Consider the following 12,035-nt stretch of genomic DNA (forward strand, 5'->3'; position numbering starts at 1 on the left):
TCCCTGGAGAACTATTGCCAGTCAAGAGTAGTTGGACAATATCTGAGAAATTCAGCTCAAGCTTCCGCTGCCTGTGCCATACCGTTTATTTAACTTCTGCAGCCACCCCATGTTGGTGGGGCAGGGGAGGAGGGGGCCCATCCTGTGAGGCATTCTTATGAACTAAATGTTTGTGTCTTCTCCAAAACTCATGTGTTGAAACCCTACCTCCTCCCCTCACTCTGCCCCCGGCAGCCAAATGTGATATTAGGAGATGGACATAGTTTGGATTAGATGAGGTCATGAGGGTAGGGCCTGCAGACTGGGATTAGTGCCCTTATAAGAATCAGGAGAGTGCTGGCTTTCCCTCTGCTTCTCTGGATTTGAAGACACAACAGAAAGTTGAGATGTAGATAGCTGGCACTTGAAAGAGGGCCTTCACCAGAACATAGCTGTGTTGGAACCCCAAGCTCAGACTTTTAGCTTCTAGGACTGTGAAAAGTACATTTCTGCTGTTTACAAACCACTGAATTACTTCTTTCTTTCTTTCTTTTTTTATTTTTTATTTTTATTTTTATTTTTTAATTTTTTTTTTATTTATTACAGTCACACACAGAGAGAGAGAGAGAAGCAGAGACACAGGCAGAGGGAGAAGCAGGCTCCATGCACCGGGAGCCCGACATGGGATTCAATCCCGGGCCTCCAGGATCAGGCCCTGGGCCAAAGACAGGCTCTAAACCGCTGCGCCACCCAGGGATCCCTCTTTCTTTTTTTAAAGATTTATTTATTTATTCATTCAGAGAGAGAGAGAGAGGCAGGCAGAGACACAGGCAGAGGGAGAAGCAGGTCCCATGCAGGGAGCCCGATGCGGGACTCGATCCTGGGTCTCCAGAATCATGCCCTGGGCTGCAGGCGGCGCTAAACCGCTGTGCCATAATTTATTTTAAAAGATTATTTATTTATTTGAGAGAGTGAAATTGAGAGAAATCGCAGAGTGAGGAGAGAGCCTGATGTGGGACTCGATCCCAGGACCCTGAGATCATGACTTGAGCTGAAGGCAGATACTTAACTGACTGAGCCACCCAGGTGCCCCCCACTAAATTATTTAACTTTAGGCTGAAAGCTCCTTCCCATAATTAACTATATGTTGAAAATAAATTTTATTTCTTTATTCATGAGAGACACACAGAGACAGAGGCAGAGACATAGGCAGAGGGAGAATCGGGCTCCCTGCAGGGAGCCCAGCGCGGGACTCACAACATGAACCAAAGGGAGACACTCAACTGCTGAGCCACCCAGGTGCCCCTCCTTTGGGGTTTCAAATTATTTATTTATTTATTTATTTATTTATTTATTTATTTGAGAGAGAGAGAGAGAGAGAGCATGAGGGGAGGGACAGAGGGAGAAGAGAATCTTAAGCAGACTCCCTCCACTGAGCATAGAGCCTGACTCAGGGCTGGATCCCAGGACCTTGAGATCATGACTTGAGCTGAAACCAAGAGTTGGTTGCTCAACCAACTGCGCCATTTAGGCGCCCCTCTTATAATCCTTTGTATTTCTGTGGTGTTGGTTGTTATTGCTCTTCTTTTATTTCTGATTTTGATTGGGATTCTTTAAACCAATTTCATTTTTTCATCTGTGCTAGCCTGTACTAGTTCAGTAAATCTGCTAGCGTATGCTAGTGAATATGCTTCCTGTTGTTCTTTGGCATTTACAAACAGCTTAGTAAAAAGTGTTCCTGAAGTAGAATGTAAAGTTGTATAGTAGAAAAGACTAGGCTGGTGATGTGTTCCAATGAACATATGCCAGTCAAACGGAAAAAAGCAGATGATCAGCCTATATCCTTTGCCACTAATCTGGCTGCGAGGTCTCTGAGCACCAAAAGTGCAAGATACATCCTTTATAAAATGTAGTAACGGTTGTTGTAATGTAGCTTAGGCAAAAAGCAACAATATTGATTTTTTCCTTCAGTCTCATGAAACTAAGGATTCTAAATATGCTGAGGTCAGGGACTATTAAAAAATCTTAAATCCTCCTTTAATGTTGGTTGAATTTTTCAATTAAAATTTTTAATTTTTTAGTTTTATTTTTAGTTTGTTTAGTTTACTTCTTTACTCAAAGTGTGTCGATAAGTGTTTTCAATATACCTGTGTGTGAAAACAATGTGAAAAAGACGATTGAGATTTTGATTGTAGGTTTTTGTTTCTACCTTTGAGGAAGTCAGAAGAAAATAATTTTTCTAGTGGAAAATAGAATTAAATGGTAGAAACAGGGAAATAACACTCAAAAACCGACCGTCCTCCTATTTTCAAGCTGTTGTCCAGGAATACAGGAAGAATTATGAATCACTTTTTTTTTTTTTTTTTTTTTGGTCTTCCTTTTCAGAGAGGCGGGGCTCAAGATGTAGTCTGGAATTCAGATCCTGTTAATGACTGCTCTGTGGCAGCTAAACCAAGAGAACAAGCAGCTGCCCTGTTCATTAATTCAAACAACACCGGGTACAGAGCTTGTGCTACAGAGCTTTTGCTACGGGATGGAAATCAATGTGCATCCTCAGTGGAAGTTGTGCCTTCAAGGACCTCATGTAAGTAATTTAGCAAGTCAATAGAGCTTCATCATGAAAACTGCAATATGAAAAAAAAGGGGGGGAAATTACAAGGAAGAAGAGGAAAACTTTAGTTTTAAATCTATCCCATCCATCTTTTAAAAAATGTCTTTTTACTGCTGTTTCTGGGGTTGCTATTTGTTTCTCTGTTACTGTGCTGGAACTTCTGGTCTAAGCTGTAAGTTGAAAATGAACTCTTTCCCTCAAATTCCTCACGCTTTCATCAGATAAAGTCGGTTTGCTTTTACTTTTTGAATCTTCTGCTTCACAAATGCAATTTACTTCCAGAAATGTGATATTCATGGCAACTATTTTTACTTTCTTCTTTGCTTTTGAAACTTGATGGATAGAGGGGCCCAGCTAAGGCTTCTTTCTCTCCCATTAGCCACCTGCGGGAAAGGAGTGTGTTTGCTTCTGAGTTAATTAGTATCCAATGGTAATGACAATTACTAGGTTTATTGAAATATAACTATGTCATATAGTGTCCTATATTTTAATGAAATTTATTTAACCTAAATTTTTCCTTGAGGCATATGGAAATCCAGATGTTTTAGGGAATTATCATCACATTTCATCTGGTGATTTTAAAAAACGTATATGTTTAAAGATCATCTAGGGGTGTCAGACTGGCTGAGTCCGTAGAGCATGTGACTCCCGATTTCAGGGTTGGGAGTTCAAGCCCCACGTTGGGCACAGAGATTACTTAAAAAATAAAATATTTTTAAAAGAAAGATCATCTACAGTTAAGAAATAATTTATAAGCAGTTTTTAATCAAATAGCATCATTCTTGCAATTATTTTCGATAGTTAACTTCTAGCTTTATCACTAATGTCTAATCTCCATTTGTCTTCTTCAGTGAGAATATATATATATATATATTTTTTTTTTGGTAGCACTCTCACTTATATTTAAATTCAAGGTCAGAGTTTCTGAGTTGGAACTTCTTAGGTTTTCTTTTTCTTCCTCATGTCTTCAATGAAGTCTAAGAAATGGCTGTCTCTGGTTACAAAGGGAATAGTTGTTCTGATTCTCATTTTTCATGTGACTGCTTTTTTTAATGTGCCTTGAAATTACCATTTCATCCATCTGCCTAATGTTTGGTGGTTCTATGACTACATGAATTCTGAAATACTCCATGTGGTTTTTAAGTCCCTGTCAAGGTACTCTTCTCCTTCATAATATACCTGTGTTTTCCAATGTTCCTCAACAAAACTTGTCTCCTGTTGGTCTAGTCTCCCACGTACGTTATTATCACTTCCTTATTATGTTCAATCACACCACATTCTCTTCTCGAAAAATGCTCATCTGAAATGTAAAACTGATAGGACTTCATGACAGACTGAAATTGAGAACTAATGGAGAAGTCAAAGAAGTCTCCCAGTTTCTGGGCAGATGATGAGACCATTCGCTGAGAATGAGAATGGAGAGCTGCCTGCGTGGCTCTGCGGTTTAGCGCCGCCTTCAGCCCAGGGTCTGATCCTCGAGACCTGGGATGGAGTACCGTGTCGGGCTCCCTGCATGGAGCCTGCTTTGTTTCTGCCTCTCTCTCTCTTTCTGTATGTCTCTCATGAATAAATAAAATCTTTTTTTTTTTTTGAATAAATAAATCTTAAAAAAAAAATAAGAGTAGAAAAGCCCAAGTTTATGGAGGAGAAGAAAATTTCACTCTGGCCAGTTGATTTGAAGTGCCCATGGAACCTAGCCAAATGCAGGTGTCCTAAAAGGAGTTAGATGTTTGGGTCTGGACTGAGAAAACTAGGCTGGAGTTTCAGATTTATTTATTTTATTTTTTTATTTTTTTGGAGTTTCAGATTTAGCAGTAATTTAAAATGTTTGTGAAGCTGTGTGGGTAGATGAGCTTAAGCTGGGAGGATACTAAAGTGAGATGAAAATGAAGCTAAGTGGGGAATTCTGAGAAAACATTAACTTTTAAGTAGCGGTTTGAGGAAGTATAGCAACCAGAGAGGTGGCAGGTAGGCAGGAAATCAGGAACTGTCATGGAAACGTGGGAAGAAGTTTCAAGAATGAGGCAGTGACCACAGTGTAAAGAAGGGGTTAAGAGAAGAGCAGCTGGAGAGCAGAAAAGACTCAGAGCCTGGGTGGTCAGAAAAAGTGAGTGGAGAAAGAGGGAACGTGGCCAGGAAAGCAGCACTGAATGTTTAACATAACACATAATAAACTGAAGTCCCTGGGTTTCCACAGGGGTTTCCACCCTATAAAATTAAATTTAAATATGTCTAAGAGTCTAATCATCTAGGACTTAGAAAACTGTTATAAGTAGAATATTATAAAAAGAGTTCTGAACTGGCCAAGAGTAAAAGTATAACAAACTGGGCATCAGGGGCATTTAAAAACTCTGGCGAAACAGGTAGAACAAGAAATGTAGTTGGTGCCTTGGGCTAAGAGTGTGCAGTGTATTTCAAAATAGACCATTTTGTTGGGTGAATTATACCTATCAAAATTCGTATCTCTGACCCGTATCATTCTCCAGGTCCCCAGTCTAATGAAAATGACCTTTAGGTACTGCAAATTCAACATATCCAAATCAGAGATCCTTATCACCGCCTCCCGCCCATCCCCGAACCTTCTGCTTCTCTGTTTCAGATCCAGCACTGCCAGCCACCCAGCTGCTTTGAAATAGAAACTTGTCATTCTCTTACAATATCGTCTCTTCAATCCTGTCTCTGCCATCAAGTTCTGACCATTCTTTCTCCACATTCTTTTGATTTCATCCTCTTAATTCCCACTACCACCATCTTTTTTTTTTAACAATTAGTTTGTTTTTGTTTAAAGATTTTATTATTTATTCATGAGAATACACAGAGAGGAAACAAAGAGAGAGGCAGAGGCACAGGCGGAGGGAGAAGCAGGCTCTATGCAGGGAGCCCGACGTGGGACTCGATCCGGGGTCTCCGGGGTCTCCAGGCTCACGCCCTGGGATGAAGGCAGGCGCTAAACCGCTGAGCCACCCGGGCTGCCTGATCTTCCACAAATCTAATTAAGCAAATCTGATGTCATTCCCTTGACTTAAAAAAAAAATCTCCCAATTCTAATGAGGAAAAAGAAAGCCTGACCTCCAGGGACGCCTGGGTTGGTTAAGCGTCTGCCTTCAGGTCATGATATTGGGATTCTGAGATCGAGCTCCACGTCTGGTTCTCTGCTAATTCTCCTTCTCCCTCTGTCTCCCCTGCTCATGCTTTCTCTCTCTCAAAGAAAGAAAAAAAGGAAGGAAGGAAGAAATCTAAAAGCAAGCAGCAAGCAAGCCTGCCTGCCTTACCTCAGCAGGACATAACCCAAGGCCCTTGTTGATCTGGCTTTACTTCACCTGTTAGCTGCATCTCATTACTTTCTTCCTCCGTAGCCTATAACACCATTAAGTTTCTTCCTGTTCAACTCACCGTGCTTTTTTTTACACTTGATCCACTGTAAAGTCTGAGCAACAGTGTTGTACTAATATAATCATAAGCTTGGGTGCTTGGAGGAGTGTTGATGGGAAATTGAATCCAAGTGACTTGGACCAGTCATAGAGAAAAGACCTGGGATAGCAATGACTCTTTTTATTTTTTTAAAGGTTTTGTTTTTAAAGAAATATCTACACCCAGCATGAGGCTCAAACTTACAACCCTGAGATCAAGAGTTACATGCTCTACTGACTGAGCCAGCCAGGCACCCAGCAATTACTCTTCAATAGGAGATATAATCCCCCCATTTCACTCAATGCTTGTTAGACTGTATTTCTTACATATGTCATGATTCAAGGAACTATCAGGAAGAAAAGTATACCTAACAGAGTGAACCTCAAGCAATTTATGATCTGATGAGAAAGAACATAATTCTGTCGATTTTTTTAAAGGATTTTTTTATTTATTCATGAGGGACACACAGAGAGAGGGGCAAAGACACAGGCAGAGGGAGAAGCAGGCTCTATGCAGGGAGCCCGAAGGGGAGCTCCATCCCAGGACCCCAAGACCATGCCCTGAGCCAAAAGCAGATGCTCAACTGCTGAGCCACCCAGGCATCCATCCTGTGGAACTTTTTATAACAGAGTCAAAGTTAAAGACAAACTAGTTTTAAATACTTCTCCAGTTCTTCTGGAATAGCTATGCAAATTAAACTTTCTGAACTCCAATTAGTCAGGGTTGGCTGAGTTCTTTCTGGCTTACCTCATTTCCCTAGCAGACAGATAAGAAATAAAATTATTTACGGGTTTGAAATACGATACTTTTATAGCTCATAAAGAAAAATACTTAAAAAATCCCAGTAAAGGGCATTTCACAAAAACAAAGACATAGTCATTGTATTTATTTGTACTTTTCTTCTGTAATTGGGAGAGCTGGCATAGGGATGGCTCACAACCAGAGGTACTCTGAAAAGCTGATTGACGTAATAAACTGGTTAGTAGTTGAGGGTATATGAGTAGTGATTAACCGGTCCCAAAATATGAATTTCAAAAGGCTCATTTTCTTGTTATGAATATCTTAATCACTACCTTTGTAAGCATATCTTTCAGACTTGTGCTCTTGCAAACCTGAAGTTGACCTGTACAGTGTAGGATGTTACTGAATTACTTTAAGTCAATGTAACCTTAATCCTTACATGCTTTTCCTAAAGGGGAAAGAACTGCTTTCCCATCTATGTCAGTCATCGGTGCAACAAGAGTAGTTCTCTCTGGTCTGGGGAGGTGCTTATATGACCTGGTTGGGCCATCAACAATCTGGCTTACGCAGTGATATCTGGTTTGTAAGATGTTTTTTAACTTCTTTATGCACTCAAGAGGTTCCTACTCAAATGATATATGGAAATATAAAATTTTCAATATTGGTAAAAAAAAAAAAAACCCAAAATCTACAGGTGGTTTAATAAGTGCACAAATTCTCAAAATTATATTATTTAGTTACATTTTTTCCTAGCTATAATCCTAACCATGAAGTATTTTAAAAATACATAGTACTTATACACGGAAAAGTGGAGATATCTTAAGTGTATAATTTGAATTCTAACAAACTAAACACACCCATGTAATAAGCACCCAGATTTTTAAAAAACTGAACATTAACCTGTTCTTTAATTTTTCTTAACTTTGAAGAGAAAAAATTAGGGTTCTTTTCTGGATATTTGGTGGTATGGCATGCACCTTTATTATTATTTTTACTTATTATTATTTATTTTTAAGTAATCTCTACACCCAGTGTGGGGCTCCAACTCACAGCCCCCAAGATCTAGAGTCACGTGCTCCATCAACTGAGCCAGCCAGGTAGCCCCCTGGCATGTAACTTTAAAGGCAACATGCCCATCTTGAACATTTCATTGTGGTAGGCAAAATAATAGCTCCCTAAAGATATCCATGTCTTAATCCCTAGAACTTGTGAATATTTCCTTATATAGCAAGGGAGACTTTGCAGATGTGATTAAATTAAGGATTTTGAGATGGGAAGATTGTCCTAAGTGGACCCAATGTAATCACAGGGGTCTTTTCAAGTGAAAGAGGAGGAGAGTCACAGAAGTGATAAGAAGAGGTCAGAGAGGCCACAAAACAAGGAATGAAGGGAGCCTGTAGCTAAGGAAAGGCCTGCCCTCTAGGGAAGGCCGACCCACCGATACCTTTAAACAAAACAAAACAAAACAAAACAAACTGATGGGCAGCCTGGGTGGCTCGGAGGTTTGGCGCCGCCTTCAGCCCAGGGCGTGATCATGTCGACTCAGGATCGAGTCCCACAGCGGGATCCCTGCATGGAGCCTGCTTCTCCCTCTGCCTGTGTCTCTGTCTCTCTCTCTCTCTCTGTGTCTCTTATGAATAAATAAAGTCTTTAAAAAAGGAAAAACAAAGACTGATATATATTTGACCTATAACATTAGTTTCAAGTGTACAATGTAATGACTTGGTGTATGTATATATTATGAAATGATCACAATGTGTAGCTAACATCCATCACCACGCATAGTTGCCTAGTTACAAATTTCTTTTCTTAGGACACCTATATTGCTGCTTTGATTTGAGCTGGGCGAAACCCATTTCAGTTTCCTAACCTCCAGAACTGTAAGATAATACATTCGTTTTCAGCAACTAGGTTGGAGGTAATTTGCTACAGCAGCAATAGAAAACGAATACACTCTCTGCTGAATCTGTGTCCAGATTCATGTATATTATTGCTCACTTAATAGCTTTATATAGGTACTCCATAAGCATCTCAAACATATCCGAAATTAAAACTTTAGTCCCTCAGCTTCTTTCTCATCTTGGTAAATGGCATCAATCACCCAATTACTAATGCCAGACACCTGGAAGTCATCCTTGTTTCCTTCCTTTTCTGTTATCCCCTCATACCTAATCCATAATTTTCAATCCTGCTTCCACAGTAAAAATCTCATATCATCCACGCGAGTTTCATTGCCACCATTTTTTTTTTTTTTTTTTTACAATTTGATTCTCTTTAATATGGAATGTATGCAGCTCCCTGCATGGAGCCTGCTTCTCCCTCTGCCTGTGTCTCTGCGCCTCTCTGTCTCTCTCATGAATAAATAAATAAAATCTTTAAAATATATATATTTTAATGTTTTTTAAATCCAACTCATTCGAAGTTTGTCATTGGTGACTCAGTCATTTGAAAGACCTTTATCAGGCGCCAGGGGAGCCCCCCTCGGGCGGCCCCGGGCGGGGACTGGCGGGAGGTTCCCTAGAGGGGAGGCCTAGGCGGCGCCTCCCCACCGACTGGTCTGCCTTACTTGCATCCTCCTCCACACCCCCTCAGTCCTCCAGCAGACGCGCTCCGGGAGAGGCGAGGCCCTAACTCAGGAGAGGGCTCTGCGGCGGTTTCGGTCTGGGCCTACGACGTGCCTGAGGGAACAGACGGCCTAATCCCCCGCTGGGTGCCAGGCCAAAACCACCGCCAGCCAGGACCCGGGGTCCCCAGCGTGCGCGCGGCTGCGGCGGCAGAGGAGGAGACCGCGCCGGGGCGGGAGCAGAGGCCGGCGAGACCCGGCCCGCCACGACAACGGAAGCCGCCCCGCCCCTCGCCCCCGGCCCCCCTCCAAAAAACCGTTTGGCAAGGGGGTGGGGCTCGGGCGAGCGCAGCCAATCACAGGGCCGCTCTCAGGTTACGTAAGTGCGCGCTCGCCGACTCGGCGCTCGGGGGCGTGCGAGGCTGGGGTCGAGCCCGGAGGGCTCTGCGCGCGTGGCCGGCCTGCGGAAGCCGTGGGGGCGGCCGTGCGCGGGCCCGCTTTCTGGAGCCGGGTTCGGCTCTCGCGCACGAGGCGCGGCGGCGGCGGCGGCGGCGGCGTGGGAGGGAGCTGCGCGCCAGCTTGCGGTGAGCGCCCGGCGTCGCCGGGACTGGGGGCCGGGCCGGGAGAGCATCCTCCGGGCCCCCACGGCCTCTTCCTCCGGCCCCTGCCTTGTGGACCTCCCCGCGTCCCCAGGGCCCGCCCAGACCCGGGCCTCGTCCTGTCGTCCGCAGGCCTGAGTGCCAGGGCCCCTCTGTAGTCCCGTTACGGGGTCCGTGGTGCGACCCGCGGAGCAGACAGGTTCCCGGCGGCCCCCCCGGGGCAAGCAGCCGGCGGCCCAGAATGGACTCCGTGCCCGGGTAGTGCTGTCCAGGAAGGGGGCGGGCTGTCCTGGGAGGCAGGGTTCTGTCGCGGCGGGTGCAGGAGAGGGCGGGGAGCTCCTTGACAGACCAGCTGCCCTGGGGTGTGAAGGGGTCAACCGGGAGATGACATCCAAGGGCTGGGCTGGGCTTCCTGACTAGTTCAGGCGTTTATTTTTTTCGCCCAAGTCTGAGCACACCTGTGAAATTGTTAGAGCCAGATAAAGTATTTTTGGTTTCTCTGAAAGAGGAGGGGTGGGTGCGGCTTAGCAGTCTAGATAATTGTTTAACCCAGCTGTGGAGGCTCTGGAAGGAGCCAAACCAAACTAGATGAATCTCAGGCCACTTTTAACATTTTTATATACCCCCCCACCCCGTTCTTAATCCCGAGTTTCATCCCCGCTGCGCCGAGGGAAGAGTGATCTTTCGTGGGAGGACCCGGAGCAAAATAGGCCCGTGGATGTTAATGATCAGACACTAGGCAAACACTGGATGTGGCAAAATCCTGCATCCTGGTTTGATTTTGGGTTCTGGTAATTCTTTTTTTTTTTTTTTTTTTAAGATTTTATTTATTCATGAGAGAGAGAGACAGAGACAGAGACACAGGCAGAGGGAGAAGCAGGCTCCACGCAGGGAGCCCGACATGGGACTCTATCCCAGGTCTCCAGGATCCGGCCCTGGGCTGAAGGCGGCCCTAAACCTCTGAGCTACCGGGGCTGCCCGATTCTGGCAATTCTTAACTGTGGTTTGGAACAAGTAAATTATTTTGGCTGTACCTCAGTGTCCCCCTCTGTAAAATGGGGCTGGTGAGGGGGCTGTCCCGGATGAAATGGTTTTAAGGCTTGTAAAGCTCTTAACACAATGCTTAGCAATTCAGAAGTACTTCTCAAATGTTTGTTGTTATGGTTTCTTCTGCTCAGTGACTGCCTGAGCCAAGTGTTCCTGAGTCTTTTCCACAGTTGAGCGGAATGTTTTTCTGGAAAGTGTTGATCACCTTTTGTCAGCATTTAAAACGGGAGAATGCAGGAAGTGGTCTTTAAGAATTGGGTTTCTCAAAAAAAAAAAAAAAAAAAAAAGAATTGGGTTTCTCAGAGATTGCCAGGGAATTCAAGATGAAAGCCTATTTTTCTGTTATTTATCTGTATTTTAGTTATGGTTTTGAAATGGATAGAGGAGATAGGTGCAAATATCTAATCCCTCCTGACTTTCTGACCTTTAGGCTTGAGGGGACTATGGACAACAAACCTACTTTATAGTATCTATTTAAAAGATTTCTTGTTCTTAATAATGAAAACTTCAAATATGTCTGAAAGGACAAAGATGGCATGACATCCTCTCCCAGTTATCAAGATGCAACACATTAATATGTTATCATGTTTGTTTCACATCTCTGCTTATGGTATAACTTAAAAAAAATGTTAGCTAAAGCCTGAAAAGCCTCATTTTTCCCCCCTTCTCTCCCTTTCTAGAGGTAACTACTTTCCTGAGTTGGTGTGGAACTTTACTGTAGATCAGTAAACAACATATAGTAGTGTTGGGTACACTTTGAAAAACTTTTAAAAAGGTACCCTATTGTATCTAACTTTAGAATTTGCTGTTTTCCTCTGTTTGTTTCTGAGATTTATTAATATAGACATAGTCCAATCATTTTAATTGCCATCTGGTATTCCACTGTGTAAAGAATCGAGTTTTATCTTGTTTGCTTTACATTATACTTGATGCAACTTAAATTGTCCTATTACAGTTTAAGTCCATTTTGCCACTCATTCATTATTTTGCCATTTATCCATTCTATACTGGTTATGGGGACTCTGGCCACAGTTCTCAATATAAAAATATATCTCTGGGATGACCTCTTAGCCAGAACAAATAA

General features: G+C 43.0%; 1 protein-coding gene across 4 annotated transcripts in view; it reads left to right on the forward strand.

The window, feature by feature from the left end:
* Nucleotides 1-2,407: 2,407 nt before the first annotated feature.
* GNE (glucosamine (UDP-N-acetyl)-2-epimerase/N-acetylmannosamine kinase) overlaps nt 2,408-12,035 on the forward strand; it is a 41,484-nt gene continuing 31,856 nt past the window's right edge. Inside the window, exon 1 of one of the 4 annotated variants that reach the window (XM_041762556.1) lies at nt 2,408-2,563. In XM_041762556.1, coding sequence (XP_041618490.1) covers nt 2,408-2,563 — 156 coding nt within the window. The other 3 variants (XM_041762557.1, XM_041762558.1, XM_041762559.1) reach the window with 3 other exon arrangements.

Source organism: Vulpes lagopus, chromosome 7 (genome assembly GCF_018345385.1).
Source record: "Vulpes lagopus strain Blue_001 chromosome 7, ASM1834538v1, whole genome shotgun sequence".
In the NCBI taxonomy this organism is placed as follows: Eukaryota; Metazoa; Chordata; class Mammalia; order Carnivora; family Canidae; genus Vulpes; species Vulpes lagopus.